Raw genomic sequence first — 27,179 nt, 5'->3', positions numbered from 1 at the left:
ATGAATAAGAAATCCAAACAAGAACTTTGCTTCCATATTGGCTGCTTGGACATGCAGGAGGTTGACACGGACCTGCTACAACAGAGAAGGTATTATTCAAAAATGGCGATGAATAGACATTTTGAGACTGCTCCTAAATTTTTTATTTTTAAATTGCCTTTATTTCCAGGACACACCATATGTTTAGTAGGACCAGTATTATTTTCTCTATTAAAAGGTGCAAGAAATTATTTACATTTGTACAAGTTAAAGGTCCCAGGCCCAGAACAATGACACCCAATATCTATAAGAGCATTTGTCACATTTGTCACTAGCTCATTGGTCTAGTTTTCTAACTAAGCTCCGCCCAAAATAGAAGAAGTTATAGAATGGGAGTTATGAAAAACAGATCTACTGAGCATGTGTGACACTGGACACATTCGGTGGACGATCTGAGAGGGACTCAAAAGAACAACAGAGGGCGCCATAAAGAGTATGTAACAGCAGTATCTAGACACAGGGGCATTTAAAACAATATACAGGGTGGGCCATTTATATGGATACACCTAAATAAAATGGGAATGGTTGGTGATATTAACTTCCTGTTTGTGGCACATTAGTATATGGGAGGGGGGAAACTTTTCAAGCTGGGTGTTAACCATGGCGGCCATTTTGAAGTCGGCCATTTTGTATCCAACTTTAGTTTTTTCAATGGGAAGAGGTTCATGTGACACATCAAACTTATTGAGAATTTCACAAGAAAAACAATGGTGTGCTTGGTTTTAACGTTACTTTATTCTTTCATGAGTTATTTACAAGTTTCTGACCACTTATAAAATGTGTTCAAAGTGCTGCCCATTGTGTTGGATTGTCAATGCAACCCTCTTCTCCCACTCTTCACTCACTGATAGCAACACCGCAGAAGAAATGCCTCCCGATCTGACCCCCTTAGACTTTTATCTTTGGGGTCATCTGAAGGCAATTGTCTATGCTGTGAAGATACGAGATGTGCAGCAACTGAAACTACGGATACTGGAAGCCTGTGCTAGCATTTCTTCTGCGGTGTTTCTATCAGTGTGTGAAGAGTGGGGGAAGAGGGTTGCATGACAATCCAACACAATGGGCAGCACTTTGAACACATTTTATAAGTGGTCAGAAACTTGTAAATAACTCATGAAAGAATAAAGTAACGTTAAAACCAAGCACACCATTGTTTTTCTTGTGAAATTCTCGATAAGTTTGATGTGTCACATGACCCTCTTCCCATTGAAAAAAGTAAAGTTGGATACAAAATGGCCGACTTCAAAATGGCCACCATGGTCAACACCCAGCTTGAAAAGTTTCCCCCCTCCCATATACTAATGTGCCGCAAACAGGAAGTTAATATCACCAACCATTCCCATTTTATTTAGGTGTATCCATATAAATGGCCCACCCTGTATAATTCCAATTCACATTTATGCATATGTGCCATAAGGTGCGAAACAGCCGTGAAGTGTCGATATACTGTAGGCATAAGTTGGCGTACAGTAGAGAAATGTGCCTAGTAAGGGACCAAATAAATTATGCCACGTGTGCCATTCTGATCAATTTAAGTGGCACGAAAAATTAATGCATCTTGCAGGACCATTGCTAAGCTTCCCCCATTGACCCACATTCATTATGTGGTTATTGCACATCAACTGGGCCAAAAAAGTTGCAAATAGAGATGTGTGGTAATATTTTCTACTTTACTCAATGCTCGACAATGACGGGAAAAACGGGCATGGTCTCCAAGGCCACATCCAAGACGTCCAAGGACAATGCCACATTTATTAAGCAATATAGGTAAAATTGGGGCAAATTTTGGCGCAAATCTACGTCTGCTCATAGCAGGCACAGATTTTATTTTATGACAGTTCAAAATGAATCAAATGTATTAGAAGGCATTGACCTTTTAATAATTTTAATAAATTTAGCGTAAATCACTCCAACGGTCTGTTTTACGTAGACTGGCATAACCGCCGCCAGTCTTAGTAAATGTGGGCCACTGTCTTCAAAGGGTTCACATTACACAAAAGTTGGTGTTATCAAAACATCTGAATTTTCTACAGGAAGCAGAGGTCCCATGGCCAAAGCCTGACAGGCACCTACCAAAAAATAGGTCACAACCAACATTTCAGTATCATCTATCATGGTAAACGGGGCCGGACTGAGACAAAAAAGCAGCCCTGGCACACAAGCCCCAGCAGCCAACATACTCTGTCTAAAACCGGCCCTGGCCCTGGCCCTGGCCCTAGGCCCCCCAGTCACAGCGCACGTCAGTCAATTCGGTCCAAAGTGATTTCCGGTGGAGCAGCGAGCTCACAGCTTATATGCTCAACATTCAGCTTTCCCCCTTCCCCATAGAGCAACACCTACGGGGTGACGGAACGTGATACTGGATTGAGTGATAAGTATATTGCTGAAATCTGCAATAATGTTCTGTAAAAGAGAACTGGCCCAGCAGCATAAGTAATTTTCTTATGCAGCAACCTCCTCACTACACCGTCTCCACCCAGCGAGGTCTCCTCTCAGTCAAGGCCACGCGTCAGGATTTGAACCAGGGTCCACACAGAAGACAATGCTTAAGCACCAGACCACCAGCTCAGGCTGATCTCTGAGCTTTCTTATTGTCTCCTTAAGACCAAATGTAATAGTTACTTCCAGCAGGATTAAGAACATGTTGTCTTTGGAAGAATTTGTTACCAACAGTTGAAAAGCAGAGGTAGTGCACTTGTAAAGATCTCTACTAATAAACTAGAGGCGTGAGTTCTATCACCAGGATCTCCAGCCTTAAAAGCAGTTACCCCCAATCCTCTGTTCTGTCGTGTCCCAATGTCATCCTAGGTTTTTCTTGTTGAAGGTCCGAATACTCGTTTATAAAAGAGGTGAAAAATGTGTCCTGGTAAGGCTGCCATGCAGCTAGCTCACAGCTTGCGTGATCTGAGTTGAGTGCAGGAATCACTTCTTTACAATGTGGGTTCCAATCCCCATGTTGTCCTCCTGGTGACATTTGGTGACTGTTTGAGTGATGAGTATATTGCAGAAATCTGTAATAATCTACTATATAAATGCATGACTAATTTTCTTATGCAGCAACAATCTCACTGCACTGCCTCCACACCTCTATAAACACCACCCAGCAGAGTCCTCTTTTAGACAAGGCCACACCACAGGATTTGAACCAGGGGCTACACAGAAGGCACGCACTGTTTAGGGTGTTGCTTAAGCAACAGACCACCAGCTTAGGTTGGTCTCAGGATTTTCTTATTGTCCCCATAAGACCAAATGAAATCATTACTACCAGCAGGAATAAGAACATGTCATCTTTGGAAGAGTTTGTGGTCACCTCTCAACAGCAGAGGTAGCGCACTGGTATTGTTCTCTTCTGATAAACTAGAAGTGTCAGGGACTTGTTGGTTCTATCCCCAGGATCTCCTCCTTGTGTCTCAGTTTTGAAATTCTTTCACCAGTGTAGGTTCACAAGGTGAGGCCTCCTTTTAAAGGGGAAACACATTGCCCGGTTGACCATCAACTACTTGCCAAAATTGTTGGAAAAACTTCACCAAGCAAGTATAAGTGAGGAGACCACCATCTACCACACAAACAGCATGCAGGATGCTTTGAACTTAGGGACATGGGCTAACTCCATAACAAACCAGGCCTAGGCGCATAAGCCCCAAACCACCACAACAACATCATACTGTCCCCCTCCTCCCCCCCAATGTGATCTAAAGTTTTTCTTGTAGAAGTTCCACGTACCGCTTTTTTAAAAGAGGTGAAAAATGTGACCTGGTAAGGCAGCTGTGCAGCTAGCTCACAGCTTGCATGATCTGAGTTGAGCACAGGAATCACTTCTGTACAATGTGGGTTCCAATCCCCACCTTGTCCTCCTGGTGACCTTGGGCAGCTCCCCCTCTCCCAAAGTGCCACCCGTGGAGGGATGGATTCTGATACCTGTTTGAGTGATGAGTATATTGCTGAAATCTGTAATAATCTACTATATAAATACAGCTGTCTCAAAAGAGACAGCTGCATAACTAACTTTCTTCACATAATTACTTTTCTTTTGCAACAACAATCTCACTGTGCTGCCTCCACACCACTATAAACACCACCCAGCAAGGTACCATTTTGGACAATCCACACATCAAGATTTGAACCTGGGGCTGCCCAAAAAATACTCACTGTGTAGACACCACTTACTCACCACACCACCAGCTCACATCATCAACACAGCTTTCCTATTGCCCCCATAAGACCAAATGCAATCATTACTTCCAGCAGGAATAAGAACATGTCATCTTTGGAAGAGTTTGTGGCTGGCTCTCAGCAGCAGAGGTAGCGCACTGGTAATGTTCTTTGCTGATGAATTAGAAGTGTCAGGGACGTGTGGGTTCTATTCCCAGGATCTCCTGCTTGTGTCTCAGTTTTGAAAGTCTTTCATCAGTGCAGATTCACAAGGCGAGGCATCCTTTTAAAGGGGAAACGCATTGCCCTGTTGAGCGTCAGCCGCTTGCCAAAATTGTTGGAAAAACATCACTAAGCACAAGCAACAAACTTGTATAAGTAAGGAGACCACCATCTTCCACACAAGCAGCACACAGGATGCTTTGAACCTAGGGACATGGGCTAACTCCAGAGAAAACCAGGACTAGGCACTTAAGCCCCAAGCCACCACGCTGCCATACAGCCACCCCACTCCCCAATGTGATCTAAAGTTTTACTTGTTGAAGGTTCATGTACCCCTTTTTTAAAAGATGTGAAAAATGCATCCTTGTAAGGCTGCTGTGCAGCTAGCTCACAGCTTGTGTGATCTGAGTTGAGTGCAGGAATCACTTCTGCACAATGTGGGTTCCAATCCCCATGTTGTCCTCCTGATGACCTTGGGCAGCTCCCCCTTTCCCAAAGTGCCATCCAGGAAGGGATGGATTCTGATACCTGTTTGAGTGATTAGTATATTGCAGAAATCTGTAATAATCTACTATATAAATGCTGCAGCTGTCTCAAAAGAGACAGCTGCATAAGTAACTTTCTTACACAGCAACAATCTCACTACACCTCTATAAAGACCACCCAGCAGAGTTCCCTTTTAGACAAGGCCACACCTCAGGATTTGAACCAGGGGCTACACAGACAACACTCACTGTTTAGGGAGCAGCTTAAGCACCAGACCACCAGCTCCAGTTAATCTCAGGAGTTTCTTATTGTCCCCATAAGACCAAATGAAATCATTACTGCCAGCAGGAATAAGAACATGTCATCTTTGGATGAGTTTGTGGCCAGCTCTCAGCAGCAGAGGTAGCGCGCTGTTAATGTTCTCTGTTGATAAACTAGAAGTGTCAGGGACATGTTGGTTCTATCCCCAAATTCTCCTCCTTGTGTCTCAGTTTTGAAAGTCTTTCACCAGTGTAGGTTCACAAGGTGAGGAATCCTTTCAAAGGAGAAATTCATTGCCCTGTTGAGCGTCAGCCGCTTGCCAAAATTTTTGTCACCTTCAAGCACGAGCAACAAACTCGTATAAGTAAGGAGACCACCATCTACCACACATGTAGGAGGCTTTGAACCTAGGGACATGGACTAACTCCATAGCAAACCAGGCTTAGGCACTTAAGCCCCAAGCCACTACACTGTTGTGCTGCTGCCTTCCCTACTGTGACCTAAAGTTTTTCTTGTTGAAGATCCGATTACCCTTTTTTTAAAAGAGGTGAAAAAAAACAAAAAAATAAAATAAAATAAATAAAAAAAAATAATATGATGTTATCCTTGTAAAGCTGCTGTGCAGCCAGCTCACAGTTTGTGTGATCCAAGTTGTGTGCAGGAATCACTTCTGTACAATGTGGGTTCTAATCCCCACATTCCTCTCCTGGTGACCTTGGGCTGCTCCCCCTTTCCCAAAGTGCCACCTATAGAGAAATGGATTCTGATACGTGATTGAGTGATTGGTATATTGCTGAAATCTACAATAATCTACTATATATGCATACTATATATGTCTCAAAAGAGACAGCTGCATAAGTAACTTTCTTATACAGCAACAATCTCACTGCACTGCCTCCACATGACTATAAACACAACCCAGCAAAGTTCCCTCTTAGACAAGGCCAGACATCAGGATTTGAACCAGGGTCTGCACAGGAGACACTCACTGGTTATGGTGCAGTTTAAGCACCCAACCACCAGCTCATGTTGATCTCTTGGCTTTCTTATTGCTCCCATAAGACCAAATGTAATCGTCACTTCCAGCAGCAATAAGAACATGTCATCTTTGGAAGAATTTGCTGCCAGCTCTTGACACCAGAAGTAATGCACTGGTAAAGTTCTCTGCTAATAAATTAGGAGTGAGGAACGTGTGGGTTCCATCCCTCGTATAAGTAAGGAGACCGCCACCTTCCACTCAAGCTTCAAACCCAGGCACATGGGCAAAACCAAAAGCAAACCTGACTTAAGCCCCAAGCCACTGCGTGGCCATAGCCCAATGTGATCTAAAGTTTCTCTTCATGAAAGTCTGCTCACATTCTTTTTTTTTTTCTTCTTTTTTTTTTTATGAGGTGCAAAAATATGTTCCCAAAGAGCTGCTGTGCAGCTTGCGTGATCAGAGTTGTGCACAGGAATCGCTTCTGTACAATTCAGGTTCTAGCCCCCATGTTGTCCACCTGGTGACCCTGGGCAGCTCCCCCTTTCCCAAAGTATCACCTATTGAGTGATGGATTATAATACCTGTTTGAGTGATGAGTATATTGCTGAAATCTGCAATAATCTATATATATATACACTACCATTCAAAAGTTTGGGGTCACCCAGACAATTTTGTGTTTTCCATGAAAACTCACACTTATACTTATCAAATGAGTTGCAAAATGACTAGAAAATATAGTCAAGACTTTGACAAGGTTAGAAATAATGATTTTTATTTGAAACAATAATTTTCTCCTTCAGACTTTGCTTTGGTCTTGGAATGCTCCATTTGCAGCAATTACAGCATTGCAGACCTTTGGTATTCTAGCTGTTAATTTGCTGCTTCCAGAAGCTCCTCCCACAAGTTGGATTGGCTTGATGGGCACTTCTTGCATACCATACGGTCAAGCTGCTCCCACAACAGCTCTATGGGGTTGAGTTCTGGTGACTGCGCTGGCCACTCCATTACAGATAGAATACCAGCTGCCGGCTTCTTCCCTAAATAGTTCTTGCATAATTTGAAGGTGTGCTTTGGGTCATTGTCCTGTTGTAGGATGAAATTGGCTCCAATCAAGCGCTGTCCACAGGGTATGGCATGGCATTGCAAAATGGAGTGATAGCCTTCCTTATTCAAAATCCCTTTTACCTCGTACAAATCTCCCACTTTACCAGCACCAAAGCAACCCCAGAACATCACATGACCTCCACCATGCTTGACAGATGGCGTCAGGCACTCTTCCAGCATCTTTTCGGTTGTTCTGCGTCTCACAAATGTTCTTCTGTGTGATCCAAACACCTCAAACTTCGATTTGTCTGTCCATAACACTTTTTTCCAATCTTCCTCTGTCCAATGTCTGTGTGCTTTTGCCCATATTAATCTTTTCCTTTTATTAGCCAGTCTCAGATATGGCTTTTTCTTTGCCACTCTGTCCTGAAGGCCAGCATCCCGGAGTCGCCTCTTCACTGTAGACGTTGACACTGGCGTTTTGCGGGTACTATTTAATGAAGCTGCCAGTTGAGGAGCTGTGAGGCGTCTATTTCTCAAACTAGAGACTCTAATGTACTTGTCTTGTTGCTCAGTTGTGCAGCGGGGCCTCCCACTTCTCTTTCTACTCTGGTTAGAGCCTGTGTGTACTGTCCTCTGAGGGGAGTAGTACACACCGTTGTTGGAAATCTTCAGTTTCTTGGCAATTTCTCGCATGGAATAGCCTTCATGTCTAAGAACAAGAATAGACTTTCGAGTTTCACATGAAAGCTCTCTTTTTCTAGCCATTTTGAGAGTTTAATCGAACCCACAAATGTAATGCTCCAGATTCTCAACTAGCTCAAAGGAAGGTCCGTTTTATAGCTCCTCTAAACAGCAAAACTGTTTACAGCGGTGCTAACATAATTGCACAAGGGTTTTCAAGTGTTCTCTAATCATCCATTAGCCTTCAAACACAGTTAGCAAACACAATGTACCATTAGAACACTGGAGAGATGGTTGCTGGAAATGGGCCTCTATACACCTATGTAGATATTGCATTAAAAACGTTTGCAGCTAGAATAGTCATTTAGCACATTAACAATGTATAGAGTGTATTTCTGATTAATTTAATGTTATCTTCATTGAAAAAAACTGTGCTTTTCTTTCAAAAATAAGGAAATTTCTAAGTGACCCTAAACTTTTGAACGGTATTTAAATATATACACACTATATATACACATATATTTACATATATACACACACACACACACACACACACACACACACACGCGCGCACAAGCACGCAAACGCACGCACACACACACACTATATATATATATATATATATATATACATATACACACTATATACACACACTATATACACACACAAACGCACACTATATACACACACGCAAACACACACACTATATATATATATATATATATATACACACATACACTATATACACTGCACTTGAACACATCACAAACACACACAAATATGCACATTACATGCACACATTATACACATATATAGTACACATTGTAAACACACATGCACTTACTTTTTATGTAGGATATATGTGAAGGGAGTTCAGCAGGTTGGTGGGGTGAGATTCTTCACTCCAGCACTTCTCCTGCTCACAGCTCGACACAGTGCCAACAACAGTCTCCCCTCCCCATCCCTGACGTCCCGACTGGTAACAGCAGCAGGAGGAGGAGGTTGTGTGAAAAGTAGGGAAAGGGGGGCTGGAGGGGCAGATTTGTTAGATAGAAGCACAGACGACGGCTACTATACAGTCGGACAGCAGTTCTTAGCTGCTGTGCCGCCCTCTTAGAAATGCTGTACCCTGCTGCCTGAGACACTGATAACTTGGGCGCCCAGCAGGCGGCCCACTGTTCACCAGCCCATCTGGCATTTGCCAGAACTGCCAGATAGCCAATCCGGTCCTGATGGTAAATGATTCGTGGTCAAAATTCACACTTTTTATTGATAAATAATGTTTGCGTCAGTATTACTGAACTATTTCGGAAGATTTTTTACCAGCAACATTTTTTTACAATTTTCGCTGTGTCTTGTTTTTGAGTGATCTGCTTTACCCCTTCAATGTCTGAAATTATAATTTCCCATATTTTGATATTATAGGATCCAGGAGATGCCCATTCTCCAAGCCTCAAAAGAAAATAATGTGGAGCTTCTGAGGGAGATCTTAGCATCAGACAAATGTGACCCCTTCCAGAGAGGCAAGTACAAGGAGCCACAGCTTCTTCGGCCACGTTACTGCTGTGGACCTATGTGCCCATACTGTGCCTCCATGTGCCTCAGATTTTTTACAGCACTTTTTTTCCTCCTGGATTACAACATATTTCAATGCATGCCATATGATGGCGCTATTCTTCCAAGTGGCCATGATTTGGGACAACTCCGGACTTCTATGTTTTCTTTTTTTAATTTAAGGTGGAAATGCTCTTTAAATTTTTCCTATTAGGTGCTGGTGCTTCCATCACCTTTTGGCCTTATTACTTGTGACAATGCTGAATACAGTTAGAAGGCCAGTTAATACTTTTTGTCTTTTTTGTTTTTTTCAGGTGCTTTAGGAGAAACAGCCCTGCACATGGCAGCCCTTTATGACAACCTGGAAGCAGCAGAATTTCTCCTTACCGAGGCTCCATATCTACTGAACCTTCCCATGACCTCTGAGATCTACCAAGGTCAATGCTGACGCGCAACAAAAATGTTTCCAATTTTAACAACTTTCTACAGTTAACGAAAAAATTCTTATAGGGTATTTGGAGAACTGACACATTAACACCTAGTGTCTCTTTTTCAAACCCAGTAGGTTACCCATAAATCAAAAACATAATCTTTAAAAAAATTCAAGACTATAATGACACAAAAATTCCAGTCCTCTCCCAGGGTTATGACCTATAGAGACTATCCTATACATTTTAAGTGACACAGGTGCACTTTAAGAAGTGGCATCCACACAATGTTCAAAGAATGCCTTGAGAGCAGCCACCTGCAGCCCATAAACCAGCGGGACTCAACACTCAATATTTTCTTACCAGTTGAATTGGGCACCCGGGTGCTGTAAGAGAAGCCCCATTAAGATCTCCCACTATATCAACCCTTTACAATCCTCTTGTAGATGCCTCATATTTAAAGGGCACTTGTCTCATTTTGCCTCAATGAAAGTTATCAAAACTTTGGATGCAGTTAAAAGCAGAATTTTGGGCTCCCACTAACTTTCCCTGTCTCATCCCCCTCTTACACTGCTTTGTCTACAGGACAGACGGCTCTTCACATCGCTACTGTCAACCAGAATATGAATTTTGTCACGATGCTAATACAGAGGGGGGCTGATGTCTCTTCTCCAAGAGCGACCGGCAGTTTCTTCACCCAAAAACCTAAGAGCCTCTTCTACTTTGGTATAATGATTCACTCACCTATACTCTGTACACGTCTAACTTATCCTTTTTCTCTTATATGTTGAAGTGTCTGTTCACCTTTGCGCACAATTTTAGATTAATATTTATAACCTTGTAAATACTTTGCTCTACTCGTATTGCACCCATCAGTCACAATCAGAGCTGCAAAAATTCTTCTGGTTTCTTCATAGCTCTGAGCTCACAGTTGCCAGCATCCCCCTGCAGCTTCAGTATGTAAACAGAGGATGCTCTGTTGTGGTGGATTCTGGGAAATTTGAAATTCACACCAAGTGGTAGACATTAGTCTGATATCGGACTAACAAAATTTTCATCAATGCAGTCAAGGGCATACATACCATAGAGGCTAACAAGGGGGAATCTATGACACCCATGAAGGACGAAAGAAGGGGAACCAAATCTGGTTGCCCTATATTTCTCCTTCCTCAATAGTGTAATCATGCTTAAAGCTCCCTTTGCATAGGGACTTCCAAATTAGCAATATGAATGGGGTAAGTGGCCCAAGACCCAGAAGTCTGCATTGAGTTGGGTTGGATGGTGAACAATCGCCAGACTGTCCAGTTACGAGGCTCTCATGGTGACATAAACCTGCACCAGGAAGGGGTCCCAATTTACTCTTGCTATTGGTCCTACTTTCCTTTACATCCACCCCAGATATTGCAAAATGCAGAGTATTGTATGAGATCAGATCAGGGGTGTTTGATTTCAAGTATCAACCACCAAAATGCCAAGATTCTGAATGCATCATGATGTAAACTCAAGATCAGTAGGAGATAAGGATGGCTGCATTCACACAAATTTTACGAATTCTGGGCGACATTGTGATGCCGTGAAGCTTTAGCTTAAAGTGGAGCATTTTTTGCATTGTTATATCTTTAGTATCTACAAGACTATTATTTTTTTTGTTTCTACATTGTATTCTTCTCCTCAGGGGAACATATTTTAAGCTTTGCTGCTTGCGTAGGAAACACAGACATTGTCAAGTTGCTCTTAGAGAAAGGGGCGAACCTGCGAGCTCAGGACTGCTGGGGTAAGAGCCAAATAAACTCTGTGCCTCTCATCCAAAAATGAAATTTGTGTTGATGTTCTTACCAACTGACTGGTTCCTCCTTGCAGGGAACACTGCTCTTCACATACTGACCCTCCAGCCCAACAAGTCTATGTGCTGCCAGATGTATGATCTCCTCCTCTCACTAGACTGTGAACCAAGCGGCCCTCGTTTGGACCAATTTACGAACAATCAGAATCTCACTCCGCTCAAGATGGCTGCAGCTGAAGGGAATGTTGTTGTAAGAGATTGTAATTCTCTTCATTTATGGCGAAAGATGGGAATAATTATGTTAATAGACATTATTGATACTCAGATTGTTATGCTACTTACTAATGACTTTGATCTGTAGATGTTCCAGCATCTTCTCAAGAAGGGAGTCAAGACTGTGCAGTCAATGGGTCCAACAACTTACACACTGTACGACCTGACTGAGATTGACTCCTGGGGGAGTCCATGTTCTGTTCTCCATCTCATTGTCACGTCCCGTAAGGCTGAGGTATGTTCTCTATAGAAAAGAGGAAAAAAACAATGTTCGGTATAATTTTTCAACTTTTACTCATATATTTTTGTCAAATGTCCGCCAAGTTCTTCCACTTTGTTACAATAGATTTGGATTTTTTTTGTAATATTCTATACAGTATATTATAAAGATATGGAGGTATAAGGATCACTCTATGTTGGACATACATTTTCTTTTTTTTTTGGGGATTTTTTTGCTAGGCACACCGGATCCTGGACCTCTCTCCAGTGAAGGAGCTTATCGATGAGAAGTGGCAGAGGTTTGGACGGCCATATTTTTGGCTTCTGGCCACAATCTATGTCCTGTATATGACCTGTGTTTCTTTGTGCTGTGCTAATCGACCACTCAGGCCTCTACAAAATCGGTCAACAGATCCTCGTGAAATGACCATTCTAGTTCAAGTCAACCTTCTGGTAGGAAATTCTGTAAATCTTATGTACTTTTTTTTTTTAACTTGGTGATATTTTTCATTGATATTTTACATTTAAGCTTAGAAGAAAAATAAAAAAACAGAGTTTTTATTTCTCTTGCCATCAGGGACCATGAGAGATTGGGGTGGATAGGGTCAACCAGACAGGGTGGGTTCGGGAAAAGAAGGTTTTGTAGGTTAATATTAGTGCACTTGAGGGACTTCAGTCCAGTTTTTGTTTGGCTGGTTGAATTCAGACTTGATTTAGAAAAGTTAGACCATCAACAGTGATTGAGGTATGGACATGAGGACCTCTTGGATGGGTTACTTGGTATTTTAAAAATGTGATCGGCTTCAATGCATCTCCTGAGGAAGATATTTGAAGTTTTGCAGAGATTTTACAATGCCAGGCTTTTCCATAATAGAAGTACGGTGAGTGGTCTTGCGGCATGGAGTTTTCCTGAGACATTTACTGGTAGTCAGTCAGGTAATTAATAAGGGTCTCGAAACAGTCCAGCAACATATCAGTGGGATCTTGGTCTATTGTCATGATCAAAAAATTCTTTGGCAGGGTGATGTTTGATTTGGAGTCGAGAAGGCTACTATAGAAGGGGAAGCAAGAATGTACTAGTATTCGGGTACGAGGTCTTTGGATAGTCCAAATTGGTGTTCGCAAGTTTTTGTAATGAAAGTGTTAATTAGGGAAATATTATTATATTATTGCTACAAAATGTCACATTCAAATCGGGGGTTCCATTTAATTAGCGCCAAAAATGGGTTGGGAATCCCTAATTACAAATAAGTGAAATTCTTCTAAAAAAAAACCTTTGGTAAAGCATTCTTTATATTGTCCTGAGGCGATCCTTGTTGCTCTTGGCACTAGATATATGGCCCCTGCGTGTGCAATGTTATTGGTTTAATGGGGAAATCCATTATAATTTTCAGGTGCTATTAAAATGATGATGGGTCTCCCTGTGAATTGCATTAAATATAATAGGACAACCAGAGACGTAACTATAGGGAAGGCAGAGGCTGCAGTCACACGTGGGCTCTGGTGCCCAATGGAACCCAAAGACTCTCTGCCAAATAGGAAGACACAAGTATTATAAGTAGACTTTGCATTGGGGCCCAGGAGCTTCAAGTTACGCCTTTGAAGACAACACATCATGTTTTGGGGTCATCTGGCCTTTGGGTTTGCCATGTTGCTGCACTATAGCCCCCAATGATCCCATAGTTCTTCAGTGTTATCTTATGCAACGGCATGAGTAGCGGTATGATACACCGGGTCAGGTCAATACTGGAAGACTGTGCTGTAAATGTATTTTGCTATGAGATGAAATTCACCAGCTAATCTTTGTCTTCTTCATCTTTATGTTGTTTTTTTATCAGGAATCTTACAACACTCCACTAGATGAGCTCAGATTAGTGGGAGAAATTATCACAGTTATTGGGGCGCTGGTGATGTTACTCCTAGAGGTAATTTACATGTAAGCTGACATTATTTATTGTCCTTATGATAGACACTATACTTATATAAATGGTTCACAGTAGATTCCTTTAAAGTGAATGTCTACGTTTTACCATCACGTCATTTTTAGGTCCATCATCTGCTGATTAATTTCCTAATATATATTTATAACCTTCAGAGCTATGTTATTCTAATTCTGAGCTCCGAATCTGCTGCATAGACAGAGATAAATAATACAGTTCTGTCTGCCTGTAGCCACCACTAGGGGGAGCTAAGAAGGTTGCTGCATACTGTATTATTATAAAGATAAATTATCTCCAATCAAATATTTTTAAAAAATTATCATTTTACTATCCCTAGATCCCTGTGCTAATGAGAACACGAAGTATCTCCTTACTCCAGGACACAGTTTCAGGGGGACTATTTCATTTTATTCTGTAAGTATTTATATTTACTTGTCACCCTCTTTATAATTATTATTATTAATCATGATATACAGTACAATACATTTAATCTGTCATATGACAGGCCAAAAATTCTGATAGTCTGGCACTCTCTAATTCCAAACTGCAAAATAATATGCAATCTTACAAGACCAAAAACACGACAGGGATAACCTGTTTAGAAAGTTCTCATAAGTCCATATGAGTTAAAAATGGATGCACTTAACATTAATGAGCAAATATATCTTTAAATGCATAATAACCTTTAAAATGCAATTGTCATAGTCGTGTCTGCGGGGCATAATTATAGAGGGTGCAGAGGTAGCTGTGGAACCCAGACCCTGGTAGCTGAAGTGCGCAAAGGACCCTCTGCCACATAAGGCGGCACCAGTATTATAAATGCCACATGGTATGTGCAGGGCCGATTCTAGCTTTTCTGCTGCCTGAGGCGGAAATTGAAACGGCGCCCCCCAGATTTTGATTGACATCTCCCTGGCTGTTCTACATCACTAGCAGCCTCCTCCAACTCTTGCAGATGCTCCGTTGCTTTGTCCTGTCATGCGGGGTGCAGACAGGCAAAGCACAGCTTGCTGCTCGGTGTGTGCCCAAGTAGTACAAGGCAACGCAGCATCCGAGAAAGTTGGAGGAGACTGGTAGTGATGTATAACAGCCAGGGGGATGTCAATCAAGCATGGAAAGGTGGGTTTGGAGGCAGGATTCTGTGACTCTTTAGGATAGCGGCACCGCCCCATGACCCTTTAATGAGTAATTAGCATATAGAGTGCACCGTTTTAAAAGTTGTTTTTATAGAGTTTTCTGCATTTGAAAAAAACAAACATACAAGGGAATGTTTGGAAATATTGTCAGGTCATGTATCACCGCATGGTGGCAGTTCAAGGGGTTAAAACTACCTGACAGATTTCCATTAAATATACAATGAATTGAAAACAATTCCATCTGCCCTGCAATTTTGTTATTATAAACATATCCTATATAATTACAGCTCCAGAACCAAGCTCATACATATATACAGCACCAGAAGCAAGCTCATACATATATATAGCACCAGATCCCAGCTCAAAACATATATGCAGCACCAGAACAAAGCATAGTACATATATACAGCACCAGAACAAAGCTCAGTACATATATACAGCACCAGAACCAAGCTCAGTACATATATACAGCACCAGAACCAAGCCCAGTACATATATACAACACCAGAACAAAGCTCAGTATATATATACAGCACCAAAACAAAGTTCAGCACATAAATACAACACCAGCATAAATACAGCTCAATTTAGTGCAATCCCTGCCGTATAGGTTTGTACAATGTACAACTACAGCGCCCAGCTGCTTCACAAAAAAAAATCATACCACCCATCATCTCACTGCAGATCATATAGTGACTACAGTACTGATTAGAGGCAGAATAAACATTTACATTAAGTGACTACCGGTGATGTCTTTTCAGATTCTAGTTGTTCTTTTTCTCTTTTCTTCTCCATCCGGTCCAGACCTCTATGATGACTTCTCCCGGCCATAGCACATTTCTGCAGTTTGCCGCTCAGATGTCTTCAGCTTTCACTTTTCAAACATTTCTGCACCCATAAATGAAGATAAAATTCTCATGGTGCCACACTCTATGTCCCTAAATATAATAGCACACCACACTGTGTCCCTGATTATAATAACACCATACACTGTGTCCCTGATTATAATAGCACCATACACTGAGTCACACACACACACACACACACACACACAAACACTGTACTCCCAGTGGATAGATCCCTAAATGTAGCCCCCTGTAGATAGTGGCCCCACATATAGCCCCCCAGTAGATAGCGCTCTACATATAGCCCCCCTGTAGATAGCGCTCTATATATAGCCCCCCTGCAGATAGTGCCCCACATATAGAACCCCCTGTAAATAGTGTCCTACATATAGCCCCACCAGTAGATTGTGCCCCACATATAGCCCACAATGTAGATTGTGCCCCACATATAGCTCCCCCAGTAGATAATGCCACTCACACTTTTAAGTGTAAAAAACAACAACTTTACATACTCACCTTGATCCCGTCCCTGTGCCGTCCTTTGTCAATGCAGGCCTGCCCTCATCTGAGCAGGTCTGCTGGGGCTGAACGACGCAAGTGGCATGAGGAAGTCATCGCACGCTTGCGTTGTTGAAAGGCACTGATTGTCAGTTCATCTCACCTCATGGACGATGTGGCCCTAGGTAGGTGGGTCGGTGCTGTTACAGATACTTCATTGGGGCTTAAGAGTCTCAAGTTACACCTTTGGTTTACTACAATTATCATATTCATATTTCTCAAAATCTGAGCGTAGTTTCTGTCATGGCACAATTCTGTTATGCCTCACTGCAGCTTCGGAGATTATAAGTGATAACGGTTTTGAGCGTATTTTATATGTTACTAGTGGGCACCAGCTCTTATATTGCTGAAAAAAAGGTAATTAGTAGGTGACCGATAAGTCACTTATTAAAGAGGACCTGCCATCAGTCCTGACATCTTTATGTTAGTAAATATTTGTATTCTTCATAAAATTACAATTCTGGAGCATCCATTCTTAGAACTCTATGTTGTGCCATAAATTATCCTACATTTTTTTGAAAAGCCATAAAAGATACAGAGGGGAAAAGATAAAGCAGATTCACAGGGAATGCCCACTGAGCTCTGAACTTGCAGCTGCTCAAACAACCATGTCAGAGAAAGATCAGTCAACATCAGAGCGTTACCTATGTAACAAAAATACACAAATCTAAAAATCTAATTTGCCATTACACAGGTGCACAATTGTCCTTACAATTTCCTTTCTTCTCTCGCCACAATTTTTTTATTTTGTTATTGCAGAGTTTTCTTCTCCTGCTCGGTACTTCTCACACTAATTCTGAGACTCACAAACTCTGATGGAGAGGTCATCCCCATGTCACTAGCTTTGGTGTTTGGCTGGTGCTTTGCTATGTATTTTGCACGTGGATTTCAGATGCTTGGGCCATTCACTGTCATGATACACAAGGTTAGTGGATTTAATAGAGAAAAATGAACCTATAGCAGCACTGTAGGATTTCCCTAGAAAACCTGGAATGGCAAGACCCTGAAAATCGGAAAAAATGGACCAAACATGGAAAGAAAACACAACTATAATGATGGGGGTAGGGAAACAGACAAGTGAGCCCTAATCTACCCGCTACTCAGTCCCTGCCTACTTGCAACGACCCGCCCTAGGCGACGGGGTACAACTCGGCGACGGTCCCTACGCTCAATAAGTGCACGACAGACAAACGGACAAGGGTACACAGAAGCAAGGGAAAAGGGGCAGTTTCCCACGGCAACACCGTGAGCAACAAGAGTGGTGAACGAGTCAAACCAGGAGTGTACGAGGTACCAAACGCAGAGCAGGAGAGTAGTGAACAAGCCGAGTCAAATCAGGAGTGTACGAGGTACCAAACGCAGAGCAGAAGAGTAGTCAGTAAGCCAGGGTCAATATGAAGCAGGGTCAAATAGTTCAAGAAGCTGCAGCAGGGCCAGGAAACCAAACGAGAAGAATCACAAGCAAGGAGGAACAGGAAAGGCAGGTATAAATAGACAGAGGGCGAGAGCTAGCTCCGTCTGGCCAGGCTGTGATAGGCTCTCCCACTCCTAAGCCTGCCATCCTGAGTGGTGGAAGATGGAGTCAGTCTCAAAGACATAGAAGCAGGTGCAGACTGATTACCTATGGGCGTAGACACAGAAGCTGAGCCTGGCAGATCCTTAACAACAACCATAAAGTGCAAATCCATTTAAAGGTTATGTACTCCTTTGAAATTGTGTTTATATATATATATATATATATATATATATATATATATGAATGAAGTAAGTCTTGCAGCACTCCAATAAGAGAAATCGTGAAGTTTATTCAGTCCACATCAAGCAAAGGTGCAACTTTTCTGTCCTACAATAGGACCTTTCTCAAGGTCCTATTGTAGGATAGAAACATTGCACATTTACTTAATGTGGACTGAATAAACTTCACGATTTTTCTTATTGGAGTCCTGCAAGACTTTCTTTATTCATATCTGTACTTAGTCCAAGGATCGGGACTACTTGCTGGGCACCCAGATACATATACATTTTCCTCCTGGAGAGTGTGTTGCTGTTTCTCTTCGTTTTATATATATATATATATATATATATATATATATACACACACACTACCGTTCAAAAGTTTAGGGTCACTTAGGAATTTCCTTATTTTTGAAAGAAAAGCACAGTTTTTTTTCAATGAAGATAACATTAAATTAATCAGAAATACACTCTATACATTGTTAATGTGCTAAATGACTATTCTAGCTGCAAACGTCTGGTTTTAAATCCAATATCTACATAGGTGTATAGAGGCCCATTTCCAGCAACCATCACTCCAGTGTTCTAATGGTACATTGTGTTTACTAACTGTGTTAGAAGGCTAATGGATGATTAGAAAACACTTGAAAACCCTTGTGCAATTATGTTAGCACCGCTGTAAACAGTTTTGCTGTTTAGAGGAGCTATAAAACTGACCTTCCTTTGAGCTAGTTGAGAATCTGGAGCATTACATTTGTGGGTTCGATTAAACTCTCAAAATGGCTAGAAAAAGAGAGCTTTCATGTGAAACTTGACAGTCTATTCTTGTTCTTAAAATGAAGGCTATTCCATGCAAGAAATTGCCAAGAAACTGAAGATTTCCTACAACGGTGTGTACTACTCCCTTCAGAGGACAGCACAAACAGGCTCTAACCAGAGTAGAAAGAGAAGTGGGAGGTCCCGCTGCACAACTGAGCAACAAGACAAGTACATTAGAGTCTCTAGTTTGAGAAATAGACGCCTCACAGCTCCTCAACTGGCAGCTTCATTAAATAGTACCCGCAAAACGCCAGTGTCAACGTCTACAGTGAAGAGGCGACTCCGGGATGCTGGCCTTCAGGACAGAGTGGCAAAGAAAAAGCCATATCTGAGACTGGCTAATAAAAGGAAAAGATTAATATGGGCAAAAGCACACAGACATTGGACAGAGGAAGATTGGAAAAAAGTGTTATGGACAGACAAATCGAAGTTTGAGGTGTCTGGATCACACAGAAGAACATTTGTGAGACGCAGAACAACTGAAAAGATGCTGGAAGAGTGCCTGACGCCATCTGTCAAGCATGGTGGAGGTAATGTGATGGTCTGGGGTTGCTTTGGTGCTGGTAAAGTGGGAGATTTGTACAAGGTAAAAGGGATTTTGAATAAGGAAGGCTATCACTCCATTTTGCAACGCCATGCCATAACCTGTGGACTGCGCTTGATTGGAGCCAATTTCATCCTACAACAGGACAATGACCCAAAGCACCTCCAAATGATGCAAGAACTATTTAGGGAAGAAGCCGGCAACTGGTGTTCTATCTGTAATGGGAGTGGCCAGCGCAGTCACCAGATCTCAACCCCATAGAGCTGTTGTGGGAGCAGCTTGACCGTATGGTACGCAAGAAGTGCCCATCAAGGCAATCCAACTTGTGGGAGGGGCTTCTGGAAGCATGGGGTGAAATTTCTCCCGATTACCTCACCAAATTAACAGCTAGAATGCCAAAGGTCTGCAATGCTGGAATTGCTGCAAATGGAGCATACTTTGACGAAAGCAAAGTCTGAAGGAGAAAATTATTATTTCAAATAAAAATCATTATTTCTAATCTTGTCAAAGTCTTGACTATATTTTCTAGTCATTTTGCAACTCATTTGATAAATATAAGTGCGAGTTTTCATGGAAAACACAAAATTGTCTGGGTGACCCCAAACTTTTGAACGGGAGTGTATGTATATATATATATAGCAGACAAAAAATGGCGACAGCACCCTGCGACACTAATGCCACCTAAACCACTAAATATAAATAAATATGCACTAAAGCTAAATCTACTTACAAATAGGGAGGTTCTTAGTGCACATTTTGATCAAAAAGTGTTAGCCCACCTGCCACGACAAGGCGACCTCTGTAAGGTGGGAACCTACGCTGCACATACACCCAGAACTGGGACTAAGCCTACATATATACCTGGGGATGGTAGGATCCAGCATTGAACTGATTAAAATCACTCAGGGCAGAATGGGAGGAGTGCAAGAACAACAAGTGGAGGCAGTCACTAACCCCACATATATGGATACCATAAACACAACAAAAATTTGAACAGCACATTCCAACTAAATGATACAAAATGTATGCAGGTGCAAGAACACCTGTGACTGCAGATATACAGCAGACAAAAAATGGCGACAGCACCCTGCAACACTAATGCCACCTAAACCACTAAATATAAATAAATATGCACTAAAGCTAAATCTACTTACAAATAGGGAGGTTCTTAGTGCACATTTTGATCAAAAAGTGTTAGCCCACCTGCCACGACAAGGCGACCTCTGTAAGGTGGGAACCTACGCTGCACATACACCCAGAACTGGGACTAAGCCTACATATATACCTGGGGATGGTAGGATCCAGCATTGAACTGATTAAAATCACTCAGGGCAGAATGGGAGGAGTGCAAGAACAACAAGTGGAGGCAGTCACTAACCCCACATATATGGATACCATAAACACAACAAAAATTTGAACAGCACATTCCAACTAAATGATACAAAATGTATGCAGGTGCAAGAACACCTGTGACTGCAGATATACAGCAGACAAAAAATGGCGACAGCACCCTGCGACACTAATGCCACCTAAACCACTAAATATAAATAAATATGCACTAAAGCTAAATCTACTTACAAATAGGGAGGTTCTTAGTGCACATTTTGATCAAAAAGTGTTAGCCCACCTGCCACGACAAGGCGACCTCTGTAAGGTGGGAACCTACGCTGCACATACACCCAGAACTGGGACTAAGCCTACATATATACCTGGGGATGGTAGGATCCAGCATTGAACTGATTAAAATCACTCAGGGCAGAATGGGAGGAGTGCAAGAACAACAAGTGGAGGCAGTCACTAACCCCACATATATGGATACCATAAACACAACAAAAATTTGAACAGCACATTCCAACTAAATGATACAAAATGTATGCAGGTGCAAGAACACCTGTGACTGCAGATATACAGCAGACAAAAAATGGCGACAGCACCCTGCAACACTAATGCCACCTAAACCACTAAATATAAATAAATATGCACTAAAGCTAAATCTACTTACAAATAGGGAGGTTCTTAGTGCACATTTTGATCAAAAAGTGTTAGCCCACCTGCCACGACAAGGCGACCTCTGTAAGGTGGGAACCTACGCTGCACATACACCCAGAACTGGGACTAAGCCTACATATATACCTGGGGATGGTAGGATCCAGCATTGAACTGATTAAAATCACTCAGGGCAGAATGGGAGGAGTGCAAGAACAACAAGTGGAGGCAGTCACTAACCCCACATATATGGATACCATAAACACAACAAAAAGTTGAACAGCACATTCCAACTAAATGATACAAAATGTATGCAGGTGCAAGAACACCTGTGACTGCAGATATACAGCAGACAAAAAATGGCGACAGCACCCTGCGACACTAATGCCACCTAAACCACTAAATATAAATAAATATGCACTAAAGCTAAATCTACTTACAAATAGGGAGGTTCTTAGTGCACATTTTGATCAAAAAGTGTTAGCCCACCTGCCACGACAAGGCGACCTCTGTAAGGTGGGAACCTACGCTGCACATACACCCAGAACTGGGACTAAGCCTACATATATACCTGGGGATGGTAGGATCCAGCATTGAACTGATTAAAATCACTCAGGGCAGAATGTATATATAATGTATATCAGACAGCCTTTACATATGGAAATTATGTAACTCATTCAGATCCTAATGACTATCCATAGAGGGCAATGTTATGGTAATTATAGTCTTGTCCATAAAGAACATACATCATGGTTTCTGTTTATAACATAATCCTGGAAGAAAGGCTGAGTTTGTCTTACGATGAACATCGCTGGACACCAATGGACTCTATTGACTTATAATTGAGTCCGTCGGGTTTTACCGTCTTGTCCGTTGCTTTGCCAGGAAGAAGGCAGCGCTATTCTTCCCATCAAATCTGATGAAATTTATGGCGGAGCCCCTGACGCAGATCTGAACAGAACCTTATAAAAATTCTAATCCTTTGAGGCCAAGGGCTAGAGGGCCTGAGAAAGCGTCAAGCAGTCGGCTCAACCTTAGATGAGCTCTGAGCAGTGGTCACTTGTCCTCGTCACTCCTCTTGGCAGCTCCTATGAAGTGTCCCACCAGCACGGAGCAAAGCTGAGCTCAGAAGACGTGGTGTTATATTTCTGATTGCCGCCTTTAGTCAATCTCCAAAATACATGTTTTGGAATTAGATTTTCTTTCATTTCAGATTATATTTGGAGATCTCTTGAGATTTTTTTGGCTTATGATGGTCGTCATTATAGGATTCGGCACAGGTAAACACAGAGCATCTTCCACCCTTTCGTAGATTCATGTCCCTGTATAACTACATTATTTTATTCAATAACTTAGATGCCATATGGTTCTGGTTCTTGGGATTATATTGTTTTATCAAATTCCAAACACATTATCAGAAGTTTCTAGCTTTAGTCCATCCTAATGATACCTAGGCCCAAGACTACTCAACAGAGGCAATTACTTTGGATGCAGTTCGGCTTACAAAATTCTTAAATCCAATTTTAGTTCTATCCATAATTAGAAAAAGAATCGTTTCCTTTTTTCCCCCCAAAAACAGCATTACACTTATCTACAGGTTGTCTGAGGTATTACAACTCCGTTTACTACAATTGAGCTGAGCTGTAGTACCAGACACAAACTATTGCCGGGTGTGGTGCTGTTTTCGGAAGAAAGCTCCATTTTTTATCTAACCCTGGACAACTCCTTCAAATTATGTAGACGTGCACCAATGTCATGGTTGATATATTTGAGGTCTGCACAGTCTTACTGCATTCTCGGTATAGATAGTATTAGGATATGTGTGCATTAGAGATAGTGGGACTGGGATGGTCCCATTATCTTATTCAGGAGATAGAAGCGAATTGCTTCCCCAGCAGTCTCCCTCAAAGCCAGGAAGAGAAACTAGCTACAGCAATCTCTGTCTGCCATACAATAACATAGATCAGAGTGCGTACATACAGGGGCGTAGCTTTAGGGGGTAGCAGTCGCACTCGGTCCCTGAGCCAGAGGGGGCCCAAAAGACAAAACTAGTATCATAAATGATATATGGTAGGTGGGGTAGATATTGCATTGGGGCCCAGGAGCTTCAAGTTACGCCCCTGCGTACATACACTGCTCCCTCCTTGTTAACTGTGGAATCCTGCCTATCTAGGCTCCAGCAGTAAAATAGAGGTGTTATCAATGACTACAATCCAACCTCTAGTGATCACATCTGAATAGAGAGATATGTAAAACAATGTCAGCCATGTATTCTGTTCAGACACGGCAGAGTTTTTCCTCCGCTGATTTGACCCTTTGCAATTCCGAAACCTTTAGGCTGAGTTCACATGAGGTGGATACGTTGCGTAAAAGCACGCAGAGTACCCGCTCTGTGCGCCGCAGGGAATTCCGTTCGAAAAACTGTGGTGCAGTTTTTCACCCGAATCATCCCAGGAGACCGCTGTAGCCAATCACAATCATGAAACATCATCCCAGGAGGCCGGCCCTCTGACGTCATCTAGGCCGGCCTCCTGCGATAACGTTTCATCCCATGTGACCGCCGCTACCACCTCTGATTGGCTGCAGCGGTAACATGGAGGCCGCCCTGGAGGAAGAAACACAGACTTCTGGGTAGGTATAAGATTTTATTTTTCCAGAGTCGCTGCGAAAACACAGCAAAAAAACGATATTTGTTGCAGGTTTTTTCCGCTCAGTATTTACACAGCGTGTGGATGAGATTTGTTCTATCTCATCCACTTTGGTGCTAGTGTATTTTGCTGCAGAATTTATTTGCGGAAGATCCGCAGAATTTAAGCAACGTAGGTTTGCCACCGATTTGAAAATCTGCAACATGCCCGGAATCCCGCACAGATTTTTTACGCTACCTGTGAATGGGGTTTTGAAAGACCCATTTACATTTATTGTACTGTAATTTGTCGTGGAATTTCTTTGCGGAATCCGCAACAAATTCCGCCATATTTATATAGATAATCACATGAGAAATTTCTCTGAAAAATTGTTCTGATTGTATGAAAATATTGAAATCATTATAGCAGATTTACTATTCAAAATGTGACATAATTCTTGGGTATATGCTGTTTGCGCCACATTTATTAACGTTTCCGACATGCTTGACAAGAGGACTTGGCTTAGTGTGAAAGTGGCGTGACTTAAAATGCAACACCATGTGCCAAATTTGCACCGAAATTTTACCAAAATAAAAGTTGCAAAATCAGCAAATCAAGAGGTGATGTAAGGAAGAGAAAAGTGTCTAGCATGTCTAGGAAGATGCGGCAAATTTATCATACAGGGTGCGTCACTTTGATAAATTTGACACATTTTCTGACTGTTTTGTCTAAGTTAAGATGGTCTTAAACTTTGACAGTATTTGGGTATGTTCATACAACCTATTTTCAGCCATTTTTCGGGCCGTAAACGCCCCGAAAAACAGCTAAAAATGCGGGTGCTGAACGCTTACAATCTTCTGCCCATTGATTTCAATGGGAAAAATAGCGTTCCGTCCCCACGCGGCCTTTTTCTACACAGCCACTTTTAAAAACGACTTCGTAAAAAAACGCCTCGTAAAAAGAAGTGCATGTCACTTCTTGAGCCGTTTTTGGAGCCGTTTTTCATTGACTCAATAGAATAACAGCTTCAATAACGGCCATAAAAAACGCAGCCAAAAAACGCAAGTTGCATAAAAAACGCCTGAAAATCAGAGGCTGTTTTCCATTGAAGCAGCTCCGTATTTTCAGCTGTTTTTTGTTGATCGTGTGAACATACCCTTAGATTATCTGTTCCAATATTCTGTATATTCTTTGGCAAATAATATTATAAAAATGAAAAAATATCAAGAACTTCAAGTTACACCTCGGACCATCATCAAGAAGTTTAACTCTTGATGTATTTCAAATCATCAGGACCTACAATGGTCGAAGGTGGAGGGTTACAGAGAAGCAAAAAATTCACAAAAAGATCCATGACTGTTTTTAATACCTTTTTGTCTTTTTTCTCCTTGTAGCTTTCCGTGTAATATTCCAGACTGAGGACCCTAAGCAAATGGGAATATTTTACAGCTATGCCATGTCTCTTTACAGCACCTATCAACTTTTCATCAATGTCATCAACTCTCCGGCCAACTACGATGTCGACCTGCCGCTCATTTTTAGCATTGTCTATTTCCTGTTCACTTTAATTTCCAACCTCTTAATGCTGAATCTATTAATCGCTATGATGGGCGACACTCACTGGCGGGTGGCACAGGAGAGAGATGACCTTTGGAGGGCGCAGGTCAGTGGAAAGGATAGATTGTCTTTTCATGGGTGAATGCCAGGGTGCCTAAAAATTTGCTCTTGACACATGTTCAGTCACTTTTGACTCCAAGTCACCCAAAATATAAGGCAGTGACTGATCTGATATTATTCATTGCAGCTTGCAGCAACTACAGTTATGTTAGAAAGTAAACTTCCCCGGCGCTTCTGGCCTCGCCTTGGCATTTGTGGATCTGAATATGGACTTGGAAACCAGTGGTATTTATGGTGAGTCCATTTTTATTATACTGCGAGGATATTGAGGCGTATATGTAAGAAATCAAATGCCTCATACACACGGCCATATTTTAGATATGTGTTTCACAAAGCCGTAATAGGTCATCGATAAACTACTTTGGGTCTAATTTATTAGGAGGCGCGCACCACTTAATAAATTAGGCGCATCTTACTCCAGAGCTGTATAGATTAAGATTGTCGTATGAAAAAACAGTCTTAAAGGGGTTGCCGAAAAGTTGGCAATTATTACCTATCCACAGGATAGGTGATTGTTGTCTGATCATTGAGAGCCACACTGCTGGAACCACCACTGATCGTGGGAACAGGGGTACCACACCCACTGATCCTCTTTACTGCACCCCCACAATAAGAAGCTTTAATGCAGCGGTGGATGAGCATGAGCCTGCCGCTCCATTCACTGTCTATGGGAATGATGGAAACAGCTGAGCGCTGTACTCGGCTGTTTCCGTCACTCCCATAGATTTTAATTGACCCACGCTCCATTCAAGGTTGGGTAAGGAGGTACAGGGGGTTCGGGATCCCTCGTCTCGTGATTAGTGGAGGGCCCAGCTGAGGGGCTCCCAGTGATCTGACAATTATAACCTATCCTGTGAATAGACAATAATTGTCGATTTTGGGAATACCCCTTAATAATCTCCCTCCTATGAGTTCATGACAGTATCACTTTAAATTGAAATGTATTTGTTTCAGTGTCAAGAAAGAAAACCAAGAAGATCAGGGTGTAATGGCTGTGTCACCACAGAAATGTATATCCCACAATCCACAGAACATGAGGAAGAATTCTACAGCTTCAAACAACGAGGTTAACAGAGAAAATGGAAACACTGCAGCTAAGAGAAGATCCAACCAAGGGTGGCAGATACTCCGCAAGGCAACAATCGACCAGGTACAGGGCAATGCAGACCAGGAGGTCTATTACATTTAG

The 27,179-nt window shown here is 41.9% G+C and overlaps 1 protein-coding gene across 1 annotated transcript; it reads left to right on the top strand.

Annotated features, from left to right (window-relative positions):
- Window positions 1–27,179, top strand: LOC142663582 (transient receptor potential cation channel subfamily V member 6-like). Its single transcript, XM_075842328.1, has 15 exons — window positions 1–89; window positions 9,293–9,390; window positions 9,736–9,858; window positions 10,435–10,575; window positions 11,525–11,623; window positions 11,710–11,882; window positions 11,994–12,140; window positions 12,365–12,577; window positions 13,963–14,049; window positions 14,402–14,478; window positions 17,363–17,528; window positions 22,900–22,966; window positions 25,708–25,976; window positions 26,118–26,224; window positions 26,945–27,179. Exons 1-15 carry the CDS (start codon window positions 1–3, stop codon window positions 27,177–27,179), a joined length of 2,091 nt encoding a protein of 696 aa, XP_075698443.1.

Source organism: Rhinoderma darwinii, chromosome 11, assembly GCF_050947455.1.
Source record: "Rhinoderma darwinii isolate aRhiDar2 chromosome 11, aRhiDar2.hap1, whole genome shotgun sequence".
In the NCBI taxonomy this organism is placed as follows: Eukaryota; Metazoa; Chordata; class Amphibia; order Anura; family Rhinodermatidae; genus Rhinoderma; species Rhinoderma darwinii.
Note: the sequence above shows the minus strand (reverse complement) of the source record. Positions and strands in the feature narration are given on the sequence as shown.